Raw genomic sequence first — 22,638 nt, forward strand, 5'->3', positions numbered from 1 at the left:
TGGTTACACAGATTTTTTTCCTTTTATTTATATATGACAGTGGAATGCATTATAATTGTATACAGCACAATTTTTCATATCTCTGATTGTATGTAAAGTACGTTGACACCAATTCGTGTCTTCATACATGTACTTTGGATAATGATGTCCCTCACATTCCACCATCATTGCTAACCCTCTGCCCTCTCTCTTCCCTTCCAACCCCTCTGCCCTATCTAGAGTTCGTCTATTCCTCCTATGCTCCCTCTCCCTATCCCACTATGAATCAGCCTCCTTATATCAAAGAAAACATTTGGCGTTTGGTTATTTGGGATTGGCTAACTTCACTTAGCATTATCTTCTCTAACTCCATCCAATGTTAAAAAACTATCCAATTTATCATATAAAATATCTAGAAGCATCTAAGGGATCCCAGCACATAGAAATAAATGTTTGAGAAGATGGAAATGCTAATTACCCTGATTTGATCATTACACATCTATACATTTTTAATTATTGCACTGTATCCCATAAATGTACAAAAATAAATGTTAAATTTTTGTAATTATTTTTTTTCCTAAACTGTCTAACTTTAAAGTATAAACCAGTTTATACTTTATCCTAAGTTGTCCTTTACAAATAAGTTGAATTATTTTGTTTGTAATCATGAGAAGTAAATAATATGTGTTATAGCCTCAAGAGGTGAATTTATTCTCTAATCATTCTTAAATGTATTTCTACAGTTATAAACTATAAGTAAAAGTTTTCTGATAAATAATATTTTTCTATAATCATTTAGGTTATATAACAATAGGAATCTTCTGCATTCTTTTTTCCTTTAAATGTCATTATTTAAAGTATTAAGCCATAATTTTAAAACATATTAGAAATTTTCAAATTCTTACTATCTTATAATATATGTAAAGTACATCAGCTTCAGTTTTTGTTCCTAAAATTAATACTGTGGAAGAAATGTCTTTTTTTCTCTTAAAGCTTTATTGGACATTCATTGGGCAATTTAATAATCCGTTCAGTGCTTACAAGGCCAAGGTTTAAATATTACCTCAACAAACTTCACACCTTTCTGTCTCTTTCTGGACCTCACCTTGGTACTCTGTATAATAGCAGCGCTCTTGTTAATACAGGTAAAAAGTTTTATTATACTATACAATAAATATGGCATACGCAAAAAACTTAAATACAAATTTAATGTTTCCTGGTATTTTCCAGCCAACTTGTCACATACTTGGAATTTCATGAAACAAAAGATGTAGCTAATTTCCTGTTTTGTTATATACATGGTATATTTTAATAAAAGTAATTTCAGAAAATAAATATTATTGAGATGGCATTTGTCAACAGTCACAAGAGTCTTTTTTGTTTTCATTAAACTCTAAATATCTCAGCAAATATTTGTCTTATAAATAAGCTATTTTGTCACTGGTAAACAGATAACAAATATATTTAATATGACAAAAAATTTATAGAAAATGCTAATATTTTTATTTTGATTTGGTAACAATTAAGGAATAAGAAAATAAATTGTGCCAGGAGCAGTGGTACACAACTATAATCTCAGCCACTTGGAGCATAGGCAGGAGGATCACAAGTTTGAGTCTGCCCTCCATAATTTAGGGAGACCTGTTTCAAAATAAAAAATAAAAAGGTCTGGGATGTAGCTCAGCAGCAGAGCACCCCAGGATCAATCTTGGTACTGGAAAAAAAAATTATATATATATTATATATTATATTATATATATATTGTATATATTATATAATATATTATATATATATATATAAAGTTAATCAAAAGTTCTAAAGAAATTAAATGAAAATTAAGACCTTAATTTTTAACTAGTATAAATATTCTCATTGTGAACTACCTGGTGCTTAATTTGCCTGTTGATTTTTTTTTTAATGGTTTATAGTTGTTTAGTAATTGATTTCTTTCAAGAAACTAGATTTCATTGCCTATTTTCATTAGTTCCCAAAATCTTTATTTCTGTTTTCTTTTCCAACTTTTATTGACAAATCATACCAGCTTCCCTTGTATCCCATTTCAAATTAGTAATTTCAATTTGTAGTTGAATTTTGTAGCCAATTGTATATTTGTAGTTTCAAAAACAGGGTGTGAGAAAAATGAGATCCTTAAATAACACAAAATAGAATGTAGCATGAATTGGATGTGGTACTTTCAATTTTTCTTCCTCCATTCCCTTGTGAGAAGCAATGAACATGGAAGTGAATATTTCATAATCTATAATATTAGTTCCAGAATTATTAAGATTTTATTTAATTTCTATAAAGGGAAGATGCATTTAAATATGTGCTATTGATAATAAAGAAGTACAATTAAATATGAAACAAATTACATTCAGCTGTCATTAGAAAACATGAACCAATTGCTCACTTTTAAAAGTTGGTTCTGCTGGGTGTGGTGTAGCCTGCCTGTAATCCCAGCGGCTCCAGAGTCTGAGGTAGGAGAATCTTGAGTTCAAAGCCAGCCTCAGCAACATAGAGGCTCTAGAGCCAGTGATAACCCTGTTTCTAAATAAAATACAAAATAGCGCTGGGAGTGTGACTCAGTACTTGAGTGCCCCTGAGTTCAATCCCTAGTACCAAAAAATGTCCTTTTGTAGTTAGTTTACTGTAACTTAACGATAATAATCAATAGACTACAAACTTGGTGCTTAGCCATTTGTTTCTATTTTGCTGTGTTTGCAGTTTTTCTCCCTCTACTATTTATAACTTAATCTGATATATCTAAAGGTACTGTTTCTCCAAATTTGTTCTTCATATGCTATTTATCTGTTTCATTACTGAATGGGATAGAAACTCTCCTTTAACCATCATTAACCCATAGTTAACCTATACATGTATATGTTTATATTTGTTATCAGAAAATGGAAATATTTTACAAATATTTTTATTAAGCAACAAAATATTAGTTTGAGGGGTATTAATTTGAAGTGAGTACGTATTCACATATGCTTCTACCTTAGTTCAAATTAATAACACTGGCATATGTTACTGTATATTTCCCTTTATACTCATATTTCTTATATACCTCTCTAGGTCTCTGGTTTATGCAGAAATGGAAAAAGTCGGGTTCTCTTTTGCAACTGACTTGTCGAGATCATGCAGACCCTCGCCAGACTTTTTTATATAAGCTTAGTAATAAAGCAGGTAAGTATGTAATAAGTTTGGAAAACGTGCACATGAAAATTTTTTCTAAATAAACCTTTAGCAAATCAATTATCAACATGTTTTCCTGGTGATTAAAAAAGTTACATTCTACTATAATTTCACAATAATGATATAGCAGACTCAAAACTGAAACTAAGTAGTTGGTAAGAGTAGTTTTTCTGTTTTTCATGTAATTATATTTATCTTTTATGAGCTCTACTGTATAGTTACTTTTAAATTATCCTAAAAATTGTAGCATTGTTAATTCAATGCCAGCTTAGTTAATCTATATTTTTTTTTAACAAAACCTTTCTTGTCCTAGCCCTCCTGTCCTTCTAGTTGTTCCCCATCCCAATCCTCAACCCCTTTTATGAACTTTCATATATTTTTCCGTCTTTCTGCTTCAGGACTATCAAGCATTTCTAACAAATGTCAGAAACTGAACTATTAATAGTTATTCCTTCTTAAGTTACCACTTTGAATTTGCCTTAGATTCCTCTTTCTCACTCATCCCCACACATCTGTGGTGTTGTCAAGCTGAAAACTTTCAGCTTTCTTAGTAGCTAATGGGTAGTTTTCTTCCTTTTCTTTGTTTCTACCTTAGTTCAACCATCATCACTGTTACTTAGATTATTGCTTTAGCCCTAAACTGGTTACCTACCTCTTATATGTTCCCTTTTATCTAATCTCATTTCCTCGCTAGATAAAATTAACTCCTAAAAATTAAATCAGAATATTTATTAGTCCTGTTTCAAAATCCTTCCTGGTGCTTTGTAACATTCAGGATGAAGTCAGATTTCAAGAATAAAGGCAGGGCTGGGGATGTGGCTCAAGCGGTAGCGCGCTCGCCTGGCATGTGTGCAGCCCGGGTTTGATCCTCAGCATCACATACAAACAAAGATGTTGTGTCCGCCGAAAACTAAAAAATAAATATTAAAAATTCTCTCTCTCTCTCTCTCTCTCTAAAAAAAAAAAAAAAGAATAAAGGCATCACATCCATCATAATATGGTTCCTGATTCTCTTGCTTGCTTTGTATCTTATTCCCCTGTAAACCCATTGTTCTATTCGTTTCATGCATGTTCTAAACTGTGTCTCATTGTATTCACCCATGTGTTTTCCACCTCTATTTCCACTCATATGTTTGCCCATCTTTTTTAACCTAAAACTCCTCATCTTATAAAATTTAACTCAAATACCACCTGCTGTCAAAAGTTTTTCTTGATGCCTTTTCTTACTTAATGTTTATCTATTCTCAGAGTTCTCCATTATACTTTTATATCCCAAATCTTATGTCTCTGGAACTAACCTAATTAATGAATTCCATTTGCCTCTGGACATCTAAAACTGAACATATTGTCTTCTTTTGCTACCTATTCTTTTTTTGAGGAGGGCACGACAGAAGCACTATAGGGCCTTACACATGCTTAGCAAATAATCTGTCACTGAGTTAGACTTCTACCCAGCCCCCCAACCCACAATTTATTTTTAATTTTACTTTGAGACATATTCTCACTAAGTTGCCAAGGGTCTCAAGCTTGCTGTCCTCCTGCCTCAGCCTCCCAGGTAGCTGGGATTATAGACTTGCACCACTGTGCCTAGCTCTTTTGTCCTTCTCAAAATGATGTTCTATCCTCTAAATTATTGGTTTCTAACACCTTAAGGTCATCTTTGATGTATTTGCCTCTAACATTCTGAGATTGTTTATATTATCTCTGTTTTTTTGTAGTATTATCATCACTGCTTCTTCTATTTGTATGAAGATTATTGGAATTTTAATAGGAATTGCATTAAATCTGTGTAGCACTTTTGGTAGGATGGCCATTTTGACAATATTAATTGTGCCTATCCAAGAACTTGGGAGATCTTTTTATCTTCTAAGGTCTTCAGTTTCTTTCTTTAGTGTTCTATAATTTTCATTGTAGAAGTTTTTCATCTCTTTTGTTAGATTGATTCCCAATTTCTTTTTTCTTTTTTTTTAAGCCATTGTAAATGGGATAGCTTTCCTAATTTCTCTTTCTGTTGATTTATCATGGACGTATAGGAATGCAACTGATTTGTGGGTATTAATTTTATATCCTGCTACTTTCCTGAATTCATTTATGAGTTCTGGTGGAGTTTTGGGGTCTTCTAAATATAGAATCATGTCATCAGCAAATAAGGATAGTTTGAGTTCTTCCCTTCCATTTGTATCCCTGAATTTCTTTCTTCTGTCTAATTGCTCTTCCTAGAATTTCCAGGATTATGTTGAATAGAAGTGGTAAACGAGGAAATACTTTCAATTTTTCTCCATTTAGAATGATGCTGGCCTTGGGTTTAGTATATACAGCTTTTACAATGTTGAGGTATATTCCTAATGTCCCTAGTTTTTCTAGTGTTTTGAACATCAATGGGTGCTGAATTTTGTCAAATGCTTTTTCTTGCATCTATTAAGATGATTATATGATTCTTGTAGTTAAGTCTATTGATGTAATGAATTATGTTTATTGATTTTTGTATGTCGAACAAGCCTTGCATCCCTGGAGTGAACCCCACTTGATCATGGTGCACTATCTTCTTAATATGTTTTTGTATGTGATATGCCAGTATTTTATTTGTACTTGAATTATTTCTTAAGGATTGGTTTAAGTTTTTAATTTGTACTTGCCTTATAATATAGATAAGATTTACTTCTCTACCTGAGACTGGTTAAGAGGCAAAGTTGGACTTCACACATAGGTATTAGTTATAGCTCAAATATTGATGGGTTACTTAATCTAAATAAAGTTCTGTTTTCCCATTGGTAAATGGAACTAAAAGTACCACCTCACAAGATTATTAAAAGCTGAAATAAGATAATGCATGTGAAGTGATTAGTACTCTGTAGAATATGAATCTTAAATGTTAGATAGTAAAAACAGCTCTAAATAAAGAGATGCTGGAACTAAATAATACTAGTGCTTTGGGTCATGAAAATTGTCTTTCACATTAACAGTATATATTATAGGAAATTTTTTAGCAGAAACTCTGAAAAGTAGGTTTATCTAAATATTACTGGCTACGAAAATTTTGAAGTAACTTATTAAAATTATTTTTTATGTTTTAAGAGTTCTTCTTGCACTCAGATATTAGTGTATACGTAAACTGAATTATTATCCCCATTGGAAAATCACATTAAAGAATTCTATGATCTAACAGTCATAACTAATAAATTAGTTAAATACTATAATGTAGTTAAAATTGAACCAGAAGTGATGGCAGGCATCTGTATTCTGAGCTATTATGAGGCTTAGGCAGGAGGATTATTTGAGCCCAAAGTGAGACCCCATCTTTAAAAAAAAAAGTGTGTGTGTGTGTGTGTATGAAAACTAATATCTAACACACATGTAGCACTTATCTGTTCTAGTCACCAATTAAGTAAATTATAAATATTACCTCTGAGGTAGGAATATTTTCATTCCCATTTTGCAAAGATTGAGTGACTTACCTGAGGTCATAAAGCTAGTAAACTGTCTTGTTTGATAAGCTAGTGATGTGTACCTTCAAGAACTTTAGATGCTGCTTCTAATTGCAATTTTAAATATCAACAACTATTTATTAACTTATAAATTATAATATTATTAGAAGGGTCAAAGCAAGTCTTTTGAACTTTCTTTTTGTTGTTATTGTTGTTGTTATCTAGTATGTTGTTAGAAATGAGTAGTTAATTTCTAGAAATTTGCTATACCTGAAGAGCAGCTATAAAATAGAAATTATAGATTGACATCAAAAACATAAATCAGGAAAACAGAGCAAAGGAAGAGAACACTTAACTAATTTACTAATAACCTTTTTTCATGTTTTAAAACAAAATGATCATTTCTCTTTCATATTTTATTCTGCTAAAGTTAAAAAGTCTCAGATTCCTTAATCTGCTTATTGCTTCAGGTTCTTCTGAATAGCCCATTTCTATGCTCTTGGAAAAGCTTAAAATTCTCTAAATAAAAAAAATTCAGGGGCTGGGGATGTGGTTCAAGCGGTAGCACGCTTGCCTGGAATGCGTGCAGCCCGGGTTCGATCCTTAGCACCACATACAAAAACAAAAATGTTGTGTCTGCCAATAACTAAAAAATAAATATTAAAATTCTCTCTCTCTCTCTCTCTCTCTCTCTCTCTCTCTCTCTTTAAAAAAAATCAGGTTTTATCTTGTTCTCTTTTTTATTTAAAGAAAGTCTTTCCTATGGGTCTTGCTTTTGAAACAGTCTTTTCTTCTGCAGAGTATCAGTAGTTAATACCTTTTCTTTATTGAAAGATGTTCATTATTTTTAAATGAAGAAAGCAATTTAAAAGCCTAAAAAATGTATGACTTAAAACCATTGAGAAATATGCTTTTCTATAAAAATCATATATTACATATGATATTGCCATGTTTGTTTTATGAACACAACAAATCTGATACAGGTTTACAGAAAAGGTACTCTTAAAAGGAAATTATCTTTTTTGATTAAGGCAGTATAATTATAAGCATTAGTTACATTTTTATAGCAACATTTGACCCAAAATAAACCCAGCGACATTCTACAAATTGCTAATAAAATATGTACATGATTTACACAGTATAAATATGGCATATTAGAATTTCAGCATTGAATATCAGGGGAAAGAAGAAGATAAAAAATCTAGCATGATGATGAAGGTAAAATATATGGATTAGGTGGCACTGGTATTGAAGTAGTCAGGATTATCCTATTAGAGCAGAGAGATGTCATGGACAATCTTTAACATTCCATAATTAGGGCTCAAAAATAGCTAAATAAGAATGTATTTATTGTTAAAATTTCAAAAGCAAAAATATCCTTATTTTAAGATCTTCCTAAAGGATTCTATGTAGAATCTCCTTACCAGCTGTTGAATTCTGACAAGTAAAGTACAGCAATTAAGGAATTCTCCTGCTGCGCTACTATGGCACAAGATAATTTTTTCCAGAATGTTAAAGTTGTTTAATAATAATCATCATTTTTTTTAATTTATAAAAAACATTTTGTTTTTGAAAATGCATGAAAGAATCAGCAACAGCTAACATTGTTTTGGAAAACAAATTTTTAGAAGTGTATTTAAAATAAATGAGTAAAAATAAGAAATATTTAATATTGTTTAGAATATATCCATTTAAAAAAAAGGTTTACTGAGCCTTATCACTATTACCATTCTGGGCTGGATAGTTCTTTGTTATCAAGGATTATCACGTGCATTGTAAGAATGTTTAGCAGCCTGTACTCTCTATATGTCAACAGAATACACCTTTTTCCCTCAGTTGTGACAACCAAAACTGTCATTAGACACTGCTGAATGTTCCTTGGGGTGCAAAAGCACAAGTTTAGAACCACTTCTTTAGCCAATTCTAGAGAGTAATAAACATAAAATGACTCAATATCAGTTGCTTTAAAACTTATTAGAAGAGTGGCCAAAGTTATCAGGAAGGAAAGCTAAGAATGAAGATGAGGGGGTTGGGCTGAAGCTCAGTGGCAGAGCACTTGCCTAGCATGTGTGAGGTGCTGGGTTCAATCCTTAGCACCACATAAAAATAAACAAAATAAAGGCAACTACAAAAATTTTTTTTAAAAAAAGAATGAAGATGAAAGTTGCCATTAAGGTGTTTTTATATGAATTGTGTTTTAATATAGTCCTGGAAATATTGAAGATTTACTTTAACCTCTTTTGCAATTTTGAAAAGTAACAGAATACTTAGAAAGTTTTCTAGTTAAATTATCTCATTCTATAGTTAGGGAAATCTTGTCACAATTTTCCAAGTTAAAGGTGACTTTTCAACAAACAACTAGCCACTTCACTTCAGGGGCTGAGTGAAGTACTAATCCACAGGCCAGTTGACCAGGAATCAAGGTAGAGGCATAGAAGAGAACTTAGAATATATGGTTCCTATGTTTACTAGCTGGGTTTCAACTAAGATGAAATACTTCCATAAAACCTACCAGTATTGCAACTCTGGGGTCTGCCATGGTTCACTATGAATTTCTGCTCTACTTTACCCAACTGCCAGATAAGAAATTAAAACCAAAAGAATCAAAAAGGGCCATAGTGTATTTAACTAATGTGGTCCTTGTCTTGTCTAATATTAAAAAAAAAAATCTTTCTATGCAAAAGCACAATATTAATACATTTTTGTTGAAAAACTGTTATAATTGATACTGAGTTTAAAATTTTTAAGGTACAGTATTGTCTTTGAAGTCACATTTACAACTATGGCAACAGTGTATTTATGTCAGTATCTGAATTTTTTATATATTTTATCATTGTGAAATCTGAGAGTGAAAAGGTATCTTAGAAATCCTCTGATCTCATTGTTATTGATTTGTATCCTTCCACTGAGCCACCTAGACCAGTGGCCCAAAGACACAGGCTTCGCCCTCTAGGCGCTCAGTCTTCAGCATTAATTCCCAGACTGAGTATTGTTTCTCTGAAGAAGCATATCATATTCCTGCAAAGAGCTATTTTTAAACAAATTATATTTAATATAATTTTATTTGGAAAAATATCATGACTATTATTTCTATGGAGTAAGCTAAAGAAATAAAATTTGATCAGTGGGGTATTTATAAAGAAGTTATAATGATCATGTAATCTGGCAAATGGATAATTAATTCATATAGTATATATTTGAGGGTGACATGATGATGTTTATGCCTAAATGTATACTACTGTTCCTACTACGTATCATAATAACTCAACAGAAAAAAATGACAAAAGAGGCAAGCACTAAAAAAAAAAAAAGTCAATAAACAGAAGGTTTATTTTAACTTTAAATAATGAGGAAAATGTACATTTGAATAATAATTATTTTTGCCTATTGGTGAAGATTTGAAAGATGATATCCAGTACTAATGAGTATGTGAAGAAATAGGCACCTTTATATGCTAATGCTGCAAGGGAAAATTATATGGCTTTGGTGGGGAGTACATTTATCAGAATTTTAAGTATGGACTCAGCTATTCCCCTTTAGGAACTTTTCCTACAAAAATCCCATACAAGGGCTGGGGTTATGGCTCAGTGGTAGAGCGCTTGCCTAGCATGTGTGAGGCACTGGGTTTGATTCTCAGCACCACATATCAATAAATAAAATAAAGGTCCATTGACAACTAAAAATACATTTTTAAAAAGTCCCATACAAGTAGATAAAGGCTGTTCATTGGTGTGTGTGTGTGTGTGTGTGTGTGTGTGTGAGAGAGAGAGAGAGAGAGAGAGACACCTATATGTCCATTAGTAGATCAGTAAGAGATATAGAAATTTAATCATGGAGATACCAAAATAATCATTAAAAGAGAGAGAGGTACCTATGTTTGTATGAACATGAAAAGCTGTTCTTAAAGATTAAGTGAAAAAAATCAAGACACAAAATAGTGGATGTATATATACTATAAACCCACTTATACCTTAAAAATTAAAAATAAACTTGGCTGGGAGTGTGGCTCAGAATGCTTGTATAGCATACATAAGACCCTGAGTTTGATCCCTAGCCTACAGTCAGTCAAAAAAATCTTGTGTACATGTAGAAAGGAGTTTAGAATGATATACACAACTGGTAGCTGTCTAATAGGGACGGGCAAGAGAAAGTAGTAAAGGGGGACACTTTTTAAAGTAGAGAAAACTACCCAATGAAATGACTTGAATTCTAAAAATAAGAAGCAGGGGCTGGGGCTATAGCTCATTGGTAGAGCTCCCGCCTCACATGTGTAAGGCAATGGGTTCAATCCTCAACACACATAAAAATAAATAAAGATATTGTGTCCAACTACAACTAAAAAAAAATTTTTTTAAATAAAAATAAGGGGAATAGGAGAGGACCAGTTATGTGTCATCTATTCATGACCCTTTAGAAACTAAGGCTTCAGGACCTCGTAAATAACATTGAAAGTCTAACCCATTGATTGGTTAGTCACCATATATTTGAGAGCCTACTAGAGTGTCAGACACCAAGCACAAATATATTTTTGTTTTTAATTATTTGGAGAGAAACTGATAACATTTTACATAACTTCCTTAAATACAGAACACTATAGTTTAACCTAATCTTAATCATCTTTTTTCATATCAGGGCATTCATAGCAAATTATTATATTTTAAAGTACAATGGGGGAAACCATTGTGAGGAAAGCCAATACACCAACCAAGGGTTACAGATTGCTCCCAACAGGGGGGTCTCATCTGGGGTCTAATTTAGCCCTGCCCAGTTATATGAGAATGCTGAGGATTTCAGTTTGTGGATCTACCCACCATTACTGCATACCATAGAAAGTTCTTGAACCTGCTGATTTGTTTATATTCAGTAACATTAGTTTCCATAATGAGCTGAAATAAAATAATAGTCTCAAAGTAGAACATTGTAAGCCTAAACTAATAAATCTTCTGATCCCCATTCCCCTGAACTAGAACCATCTCTTGTAAGCTCCTAATTACCACTGAAATTTAAAGCCAGATTTTGCAGTTAGAGAGTACTTAGGTAAATTGAATGGACTTTATCCTGTAAATATTAGGGCAACAATAGTGATCACTTTTGAAGAAAGGTATATTCTTTATAGTTTAAAAGCTTAACCTGATACTTTTAACTGACAAATATGTAGTCACTTTTTTAAATTGTGGTTTAAATTTTATCATAGATGTGGAATTTTCTAAAATATTATATTGAAATCAGTTAAATTCTACATCCAAAAATTAAAACTTAGTCTAAAAGTAGTGTATAAAATAAAATAAAAATTTCAGGAGAAAAATTAGTAGTAGTGAGAATGAGAGTAATTTTGGTAGGAGGAGAAAGCAATCTTGTTACTAGCAGTCAAGCCCACATTAAAAATAAGCAAAGGTTTTAAAAGAAAAATTTAATTTTATGTAATCTGATCAGACTCAGAAGCAGCAGCTTGATTGTTTGTCTGCTAAACCTACAGAAATGATTACAATTTATACAAACCGAAGCCAGGGCTGGGGTGTATTGGCAGAAGCCTACAATTCCAGAGGCTTAGGAGGCTGAGGCAGAAGGATTGAAAGTTCAGAGCAAGCTTCAGCAACATAATGAGGCCCTGAGCAAGTTAGCAAGACCCTGTTTCAAAATAAAAAAGGGCAAGGGATGTGTCTCGGTGGTTGAGCAACCCTGGGGTCAAACCCAGATACAAAAAAAAAAAAAAAAAGCCAAGTGAAATATATATGTAGATTTAGCTAGGCTATTCTAGTCAAAGAAATGCCCCCCCCCCCTTTCTTAGTCATGCAAGCAAATGCGTAGTTTATTTCTCATCATAAGTTCAGGAATACTCTTTCAACCTGGCAGTGAAGGTGGAAAGAAAAAGACATCATATAGATGGAGCCAGCAAAATTGATGACTTATTAGATGGAGAGGAATTAGAAATTAAAGATGATCAATATTATGTATTTTACTAGAATGATGATAGACATAAAAATAAAGAAGTCAAGATAACAAGCAAAAGTTTAGAAGCAGAATTTGGTATTTAGAATAGTGAATTTGGGGCTGGTAAAGTGCTTGCCTCACCCATGTTAGGCACTGAGTTCAGTCCTTACACCACATAAAAATAAATACAATAATAAAGGTATTGTGTCCATCTACAATTAAAAATATTTTTAAATAAAGAGTGACACAAAGTTTCATGACAAATTATTTGGCAAGAGATGCAGACCTGAAATTCAGAGTCAGATATAAAAATGATAATTAGATAATTAAAATTAGGTAAGTGCGTTCCGTAAAGGAGAAGTATCATATATGCCTAAAAGCAAGGTAAGGTTCCCCACACCTAAACTATCCCTAAGAAAAAAAGAGCTATCATATTCAAATTGCTTTAAAAATCCCTGATACAAAATGATCTCTCACTTTATTTTGACTTGTTTGAGACACACATATTGACCTGAAAACCACTATTTTTTTGAATGCAGATTTAGGCTACTGACAATTAAGATTTGGTCAAATAAGATGAGACTTAAGAATTAAGTTTTAGATTTTTAGCCATGTCTAGGTAATTGATGAGTTTGAAAGAGCAATTTCTACACAATATAAGAATTCTTTGAGTAAGTTAAGTAAAGAATAGGAGAAAAAGAAGAGAAGGCAGACAGAATTCCTGAAGAATCTTGCTATAGAGCAGTGCTAGGTATTGGATTAGTAATTGCAGAGGAGTACAAGATCCAAGGACAGATTCATTAATTGATACTTTTTTTAAGATGGGAGATATATATTGATGTGATGATCCATAGAAAAGAGAAAATGATGCAAAAGAAAAAAGGTACAGCTGCTAGAGTCATGTCTTTAGTCAAGAGAGATTGAGATCAAGTATATGTATTAAAGGGCTAGCTTTAGATGGAAGAATAGACAGTTTGTTGGTAGAAACAAGAGGAAAAGTGGAACATGAAGATACAGGTATGACAGGTTATTACGTGCTATAGAGGGAAGTATATGGAATTTCTCTTTTGGTTCTAGTATATTCTCACTGAAATAGAAGGCAAAACCATAAACTACTTAGGAGTAAAGAGGGAATAGAAAATGACAGTGGTTGGGATAGGTAGTCATTTTAAAAAGTGCAAAATGCACACTGGTGAACAAGGCTGCTACAGTGTATATGGTATACTGCTCCAAGTTAGTGTTATCACTGTGGATTATGATGTGACTGGCATTCCTGATATTGTGGCATATCCCTTTGTGGAGAATGTCATGGTGTACTTTTTAAACAAATGAAAAAAGTCAGTGGTGCAAGTGGTATATAACTGCTTTCATGCAACTTGGGATAAAATGTCAGTAATGGTGTTATTCTCACATTCAGAAAGTACAGTGCCTAAAAGAGCTTGGATACAAGTGAAGATAATGAACTATTGACAGCAGTTTTCACATTTTTGGCATATTTCCCCCTTAAAAGAATTTTGAAAAATATGTAACCCCTTATACTCATCAGGTGATGCTCAAAATTTTTTCTATTCATTTCAGTAGTTGTAAAGAATATATTTTCTAGTGTGTGTGTATATGTATACTTTAACTATTTTCATAAAAATGTAAAGCCACAGCCGAGCTCATTAGAGTTACAGATTTAACTCTCAGTTTATGGAAAATGTGTAGAGTAAGGGCCAACTGGCAAAGCCATTTTTTATTGTAAGTCAGCCAAATCAAACTTAATTTTGATCAGAAAGAAGTTAAGACTTCATACTTTGCTTGGTTCCCCAGAAACTTTTATTCCCTGGGGTCATATACCTTAATAAAACTGAAGTTGGCTGAAAAAATACTTTTGTTTAATAAAGTAGGAGAAGAACAAGTCATTTTTAGATAAGAGTTTATGTGCAGGTTGAGATCTGGAAATTAGGTTTTTTGAAGCTATGCAAAAAACTTCTACAACGTGGAGAGACTTGGATTATCTAAGGTGTAATATCTATCAGTTGGAAGATAGGTGGATGCTACTAAGACAAGTGGCACCAGTGCTGATAAAGGCATGGATTTCTAAACATTGACAAAAGTTTGTTTCATAAAATGTGACAATGAAAAGGAAAAATATCATTTTTTTCTTAAATACATGTAATTAATTCCTTTACAGATATTTGATGATTTCACTTACATCTCTTGAATAGATTTTTTTCAAATTGTCATACACACACAAAAAAGTATTATCATCTCATTAAGAAAAAGGGAGGATGGCCTTATTTGGGGCATAGATAGATAGTTTTATACAGTCTCACTTGCTCACCTGCCTCTTTGTGTGGGTCCACAGTTTATCGCACTTAGGATCCTTGATTTCTAGGGGAAGAGAGCACTTCTACATAGGCCTCCTATATTCAGAATCCATAGTAGTTTCCACAATTGGCCTATGTCTAAGAGTCTAAATTTCAGTGGGCATAAAGTACCAAAGTTTTACTCTAGAACATTCCAGAATAAAATTTCATACACAGCCCAATTCTAATGAATTGCCATTACTTAATAGTCACATAAAATTTTATTTACTAGTCCAAGCTAAATAGCAAAAGGAAAATATTCCTGGTACTAAAGAGGTCAAGAATATGGTTTTAGTATCTAATGAATTGACCAGCAAAGTAACCCAAGGTCCTAAGCTCTAAATTCACCTAGTTTACTTTAAAAAAAAAAAAGAAAGAAAGAAAAGAAAAGAAAAAGAAGAGGGATCTAACAAAAGTCTGTGGATGAATCATGACACCCATTATTGGTATCAGTGAAAAATCAAAGCATATGTTCTCCTGATATAGTCAAATAACAATATGAATAATAATAGACACTAATAGACATGAATAAAAATGGGATGAAATAGTCAGCTTTAAATGATCTTAAATAGGGTGTTTGTTTTTATGGAAGAATGTAATTTTGTTTCTTTGGAAATATCTCTAAATATTAAAGAATATCCTCTAGAAGACAAGAATGTCATAATATACTTCCTATAGAACTTTAGTCTTCATGTATTAATTTCTCCCCTACCACCTCATTACAGTCCTTGCTCTCAGTGCAAACACACACTTCTACTATCACACAAAGACTATATATAATGAAGTTTGCTTTCTGTAGAGAAAAATATGGAAATTTGAAGAAAAGATCCATAAGGTATAAAAAAAGTTATGAACTTAGTATACTGAGAAAAGAAATTTATTTTTGGTTACTTAATATGGTACTAAAAAGTTCTTTTAAATCTAGTTGAATTATTGCATTGTAATTGTTTTCTATTCCTAGGGCTTCATTATTTCAAAAATGTTGTGTTGGTGGGATCTTTACAAGATCGCTATGTTCCTTATCATTCTGCCCGCATTGAAATGTGTAAAACGGCTTTAAAGGACAAACAATCAGGTAATTAAGTTAATTTGAAGTATTTCACAAGTTTTATCTATGAATGAACTTTTTCCCCACATTTTTCAGATAATCACTTTCTCTTACCCTTCTCTTTCCTTTTGCTTCATTTTCCATCTACTACTATTAATAGGTATTCTTCCTCCATTTTTCTTAATTTACTTCTTTTCTTCACATGTGTAAATTCTTCTCCATTTTGCTATCTCAAAAATAATCCATACCTTGTTTTCCTCTTCATTATTAAGATTGATTATTGTGTAATGGTTAAGCTACATGTTTTTCTGTATCTCATTTTTACTGATAGTGGTGTGTGTGTGTGTGTGTGTGTGTGTGTGTGTTGTGTTCTTTTGCTGTTTGCAAATAACAAAGAAATTTAAATCATAACTATTGGGAACTAAAAGAAGACAGGATCCTGTTTGTTGTATAATTGTGAGGCTTAGAGATGCCAAGTGACTTATCTAAAGTCACTGTTTAGAGCAACATCCTATCTCCTACCTACCAGGTCTCAGCTACCTCCCAGTATTCTCAGTTTCTTTTTTGGAATGCGGCTGACTGCAAAGTCTTGATCTTTTGCTATTTCCACATTGTGACAGGCAACAACTACTCCTGCAGGGCAGGGACTCTTAATGTACATTTGTGATGAGGCAGTGCCCAGCAAGATGCCTAGCACATAGTAGATACTCCATTCATTTAACAAATATTGTACACTTGTAACATAGAATAACCTTTTATTTTTTAACTTTCTTTTCTAGCAAAGGCTAGAATCCACTTAAAGAAAAACTCAGAAGAGATTTAACCTTTAGATGGGTAGATGAAACTAGATAAATGTCCTTTGCTTTAACAGTGAGATTCTGCTGCATTGGGGAAGAATCTATTGAAGACATGTTTGGAATTCTTCCTATGTAAATACTTTTAAAATGGCATGGTACCACAATTCCAACTTGACTCTGTGAAAGCTAAAAAAAAAAGTGGAAGTAAAAAGTTTTTTTTAATGAATTTGTGTGATATTAATCTTTCTTTTAAACACCTCTCCCCTCTTTCTCTGACTATACTTCTATATAATCTTCCTTGTCATTCCTTAGGATTTTCTCATACCTTTCTTCTGAAATGTAGTTTCTACTTCTAAAATTTAGAGGTTCTAAGGAAATGTTAGCATTCACCTATTAGTGATGTGCAGTGCATAAGCATAATAAATAATGTTTTGTCCCTTATGAGGCGATTGGTACATTTATGTATTTGTATATCTAATCTTTATCTTTCTTGCTTAGCATGACCTTAATAAATCCATTTTAAGAATTAGCCAAAAAGAGAGAGAAGCACAGCTTTGATTCCCTCCCCCCCCCTTTTGGTACCAAGGATTGAACCCAGGGGTATGTAACACTAAGCCACTTCCCCAGCCCACTTTGAGTTCCCTGAATTAGTGCCTCACTAAGTTGCTGCCCTTGGACTCCACTGCTTGCAGTTCTGCTGACTCAGCCTCCCATGCTGCTGGGATTGCATTTGTGTACTATCACACCCAGCTGGAGCAAAGCTCATATTGTCCTAGCTGTAGAAAATTGCTGTTCTTTCTCAAAATAATTTAGAATTGTTAAATGCCATAGAGACATTTTTTAAATACTTGCTATGGAATAAAGTTTTTTATTTTGCCTTACAAAAACATTTTATCATGACCAGCTTATTTTCATAATGGTTTAATGAGTTATATGTGTCTTAATGTTGAGGAAACTATTTGCTTTGTTATATTCATTCCTTTGAGTTAAAAATATCAAATTGGCAAACATAATGTATAATAAATTTGTTATTTTTATGTGGCTGGATAAATAATGGGATTACTTGTATTTTCTGTAAAATATTCTTCAAAATGATGGTTAAAGAAAATAAAACCTTTTAAAAAATATTTATCTGCTTTCCATGAAAATAATATATCTAAATCTTATAAATTCTGTAAAAGTTGTCATAGAATTGTTTTTAATTGCTCATGTGACATTTTCCTTTATTCTATTTGTTCCATAGGGCAGATCTATTCAGAAATGATCCACAACTTGCTTCATCCAGTTCTACAAAGCAAAGATTGTAATTTGGTTCGATATAATGTCATCAATGCATTGCCCAATACAGCTGATTCACTTATTGGGAGAGCTGCACATATAGCTGTTCTTGATTCAGAAATATTTTTAGAGAAATTCTTTCTTGTTGCTGCCCTAAAATATTTTCAGTAGGATAAAAACATTGTTAGAGACTTTACAGTTACCTCATTCAACAATGATTCAAATAATGTATTATAGTTAAATGTAGATGCTGATAAGTTCTAAGAAATATTTATAACTTTTTATATGGAAGATAATTTATATCATCCATGTGTAGAGCTTTTTAAACATCAACTTTTCTTTCTAGGTAATGTGGCTGTGCAATATTTTTTTAATTTTGTCTTTTTACTTTTCTATTACTTTTTCATATATTTTGCTACCTGAGTAATTCACTGAAATTTTAAACCCATATGTATGTCTGATTGTTTATTATTGGCTTTTCACAGTCTTTACATCAGACTACATCATATTAGAGTCCATTGTTGCTAGAATAGCATGGGATTTTAAATTTTCTAGTTTGGTGTATTACTTAGTTAACTATAAATTTTACTTTTAACATTTTACTGTGTTTAAACTGGAAATAAAATTATGGCTGCTAAAATATATTTTTCAAAATCAACTTCTTTAGTCCTGAAATGTACTATATCTTTATCATATGGTCAAACCAGGTAGTTCATACATGACAATATTATAAAAGTTTTCTATAAAATCATTACTGTTGCTATTAAACATATGTTATGCCTATTAAAATATATTTTCTACTGGTAATTTTAACATTATTTCTCATGTTGATTTTTATTACTGGAAATTTTCATGTTCATGTTAGCAGCATATAAAGATTTTGAATGTTTGAATGCCCTCAGCCTTGATTTGGTTGGAATTTTGCTAAATTTGGTAATGTTGCTTGACTTTTCTGATTACATTTCTTTATCTTTTTTCATGGACTTCCTCATATGTATATAATAATTAAATGTTGAAATTTATGAAATACTTTTATGAATTTAAATAATTTTTAAATATTGTTAAAATTTATTGATCTAAAAAGTAATGTAAATAAAATAATTCATGTTAAAATGGGAAAAATAATTAACTTTACATGTTTGGTGATACAGATGCAAATGTTTTTTGATATATGGAGATGTTGAGTCTTTTGACTTTACTAAAGGTGCTGAATAGCATTAAATTCACTATTTTCCTTTCCTGTTTTACTTGTGAAAATAATAATGCACTAAGGGTGGATGGATGGTCTATTTGCATTCACCATTTATAATGGACAGAAGGTTTTTGTAAGTATGTATTGTGTAATCGATGCATGTTTATTTTTAGCATCGTGTTATTGCCTCTGGTGTTATTAAATAAATGACTATCTGGAGGAAGAACTCAAACACTTGTAATTATTTGCTTATTCTTAGAATATTAGAGCTATAATAGTGAGGTACATTACATTTCAGTCAACAATAGCATATGTCATATAGCTGAGGTGGTAAAAGGCTATATCACCTGTAATAAATACTCTTATTCATATAACGAAATCACCTAATAACACAGAATGTACCCACATCATGAAGAAATACATGGCTGTGCACATCTTTATAATTAGATACACTAAATTTATTCTGTTAGCCAACTTTTCATATGTCAAGTAGGAGAATTTTGATTGATTTTAATAATTATTTACTTTTTTAAAAGTACTCAAAATTTTCATAAGTTAACTAAGCAATAATATACCAAGGGCATTATAACTGGAAAACATAAATATATTTATTTTCTACCACATTTTTTGCCACATATTTATCATCTTCATATATGTTGACCCTCAGATGGAAACATCTTGCATATTTTAAGTTTAAATAACTTATATGCATATCAAAGGACTCATTCATAATCATACAAATAGTACTTAGGGGTAAATTACTCTTAGGATCATTATTGGTTGATTGGTTACAGTTATTTAATACAGTTTTTAAAATATCAGTGACCATTGTTTAAAAACATAACGCTTAGTTTCTCATTTATCAGGAAAAGTCATACTGTCCTCCAAATGCAGATTGTAAGACATGAGGTAAGGTTCTGAAAGAAGGAAAAATAATTATCTGACATGGGCGATTGTCTCTTAGAGAATAGATTTCATCAAAGTATACCAATAAGGCTTCTAAGTTGCGAACAACAACAAAAAATATTACGATTAACTTCAGCAGGAAAAAAAAGAATTTATTGGAAGAATAGCAAGTAACTCACAGAATTGATGGAAAGTCAAGAACCAGGTTTGGAAAACAGAAGCCAAAAGAAGCTAGATGACCAAAATCATAGGGAAGTTCTAACTTTAAGAGAAGCTGGGATATTAGGTGTACTTTTGGCAGCAATACCCCTGAAAACTGGATTTCAAATACCTAATTTGAATCACTCATTCAAGGCCTAGTGGGACTGTCCAGCTAATCAAGTTGAAGTTTTGTGCCAGTGGCTATTAGGCATCAAAGATAACAAATGTATCTGGTCTTCTGTTTCCAAAGTAGAAAATGAGACCAACAGGATTCACCAAACACAAAAAAAAACTGAGCAACAATTATAAAAGCATACCAGAAGTCAAGGATAAGCCATCTTTTATCTTATCAACATCTATGCATTATTCTCTCCACCTTTATACATTTAAAATGCTTTTCCTAAAATTCTACTATTCCTTATGTCTAGGATCCCAGTGTTATCCCTTCTGGTTCTCTGATTCTATAATGATCTTAATAGTTTACAACTCACAGAATTGTGACTTTTAATCATCACCTTTATAAACAATAATAGTATAAAATGGGGAAAACAAGGCAATTAATTGCATAAACATGTATAAGCCACCAAGAAAGAAAATAGAGCTAGATCTGGGCTTTGTAACAAAAGCTTTTTTGGTGAGACTGACCCAAGACATTTGTAAAGATAGAAATTGTGAGGCCCCATTACATACCAACTGAATTAGAATTTTCAGGGTAGTATATGAGTAGTAGCATGTTTCATGTCTCAAACGTCTCTGATAAAAAACACATATGGTAAACAGTTTTCTCTGGTCATGAGTCTAGGTGGTTATGATTTCTCACTACTGCCACCTATCCTATTGAGTTCAAACAGCACCTCAGTTGATCAGATTTCTTTATGTAGTGAATAACCCAAGGATCTATGATATGGGTGGTCTTGCCTACATGTAGTTATAATAGTCTGCTTAAATTTTGCAATTCAGGGGCTTGGGCTATAGCTCAGTGGTAAAGCACTTGCCTTGCATGTGTGATACACTGGGGTTGATCCTCAGCACCACATAAAAATAAAGACATTGTGTGTCTATCTACAACTAAAAAACTATTTTTTAAAAAATTGCAATTCAACAAGATATGATATTGTGAGAAGATATTCTAGAAGATCTCCTGAGTTCTAGTCATACTCCTCCCTATTCCCTTTTCTCCATGGTCATCAGAGCCAGTCACTGCAGTTAGCACCAAAATCACATTTTCTGTCCTCCTTTCCTAGAGGAATAAGCTAAAAGCAAGCCAGTTGCTCAAACTCAGGAAGAGTGCAATTCAGCCAACTTCAAATTTACAGAAAATGTTATCATATCCCCTGTGGGAGCATTCCGTTAGGTATAAAAACTGCTATACCAACAGAACATGAAAGCATGGAAATGGATGACAAGAGCAGTAAAAGTTCTCAGATTTTATACTGCTACAGTTTCTTGGATGCTAACAGGAGGCTACTGGGTAAAAGACAAACAACTTTATTAGAGCAAGGTAATAATCAGATGTCGGCATATTTGCATCAGTTCCTAGAGTCACAGTTCCCACAGTGTGGTTTAGAGAGCCAGGTTCAGCTGTACACATAGTGGATTGCATTACAGGAGAAGAATATAGGAACAAAGACCAAGCAGATTTTGAGAAAGCCGCAAGCAAGCCAGATTATCCTCAAGGAGAGTGGCAATTAAGTGATAATAATGCTACGACTACCTTGGCCTACTTAGGTGACTAGTACTCAGTATTAGGAGACAAATAAGCTTTGCAATTTGGCTCATTTGGCAATAATATGCTGGGACACTCAGGGTACATGGCAAATTATCTCCTCTCCCCACAATGGAAAGCAAAATATATGGTCAGTAATTCAGACATAAGAGTGAGGTGTTGATCCCTCTTTGCTTTTTGGACTCATTCTGTCAACAGAAGAGATATCACCAAGAACTAAACTTATTTGTAGCATATGATAAATCCTTTAGGACAGCACCCCAAAATTAGTATTCTCATATAATTCCAAAACTAAACCTTCAATAGGGCTGTACATCATTGTATAAGACTAGCTTCTAGAGGATGAAATATAGTTTTTTGGTAAAAGACAATGTTGTATGGGATGCTGTATTCAGTATAGAGTATAAGGTATTCAGTAATTCCACAGATGGAATGGCGTATATAAAAGATGGGTAGGTCAGGGAAAGAAGCCCAAACTCAGCACAATTTTCTATTCCTATAAGAATAAATGGCTACTTTATTCATGTTAGTAGGATTCCATTGTAATCAGACCTGTCGCCCAAGCTATCTTCCTTATACGTGATCAGGGGTCAAGTTGTCCACTTTAGT

At 32.4% G+C, this 22,638-nt stretch overlaps 1 protein-coding gene across 15 annotated transcripts in view; it reads left to right on the forward strand.

The window, feature by feature from the left end:
* Nucleotides 1-19,428, forward strand: part of Fam135a (family with sequence similarity 135 member A) — a 118,420-nt gene extending 98,992 nt beyond the window's left edge. For all 15 annotated transcript variants that reach the window (XM_058578804.1, XM_058578808.1, XM_058578809.1 and 12 more), the window contains 4 exons: nt 973-1,124; nt 3,055-3,165; nt 15,843-15,956; nt 17,970-19,428. In XM_058578804.1, coding sequence (XP_058434787.1) covers nt 973-1,124; nt 3,055-3,165; nt 15,843-15,956; nt 17,970-18,175 — 583 coding nt within the window. In that variant the 3' untranslated portion in view covers nt 18,176-19,428. The remainder of the gene's footprint in view (nt 1-972; nt 1,125-3,054; nt 3,166-15,842; nt 15,957-17,969) is intronic.
* Nucleotides 19,429-22,638: the final 3,210 nt, after the last annotated feature.

The sequence above is a fragment of the Marmota monax genome, unplaced genomic scaffold (assembly GCF_021218885.2).
Source record: "Marmota monax isolate L192 unplaced genomic scaffold, Marmota_monax_Labrador192_F-V1.1 WCK01_AAM20220418_F8-fsc00091, whole genome shotgun sequence".
NCBI classification, from domain to species: Eukaryota; Metazoa; Chordata; class Mammalia; order Rodentia; family Sciuridae; genus Marmota; species Marmota monax.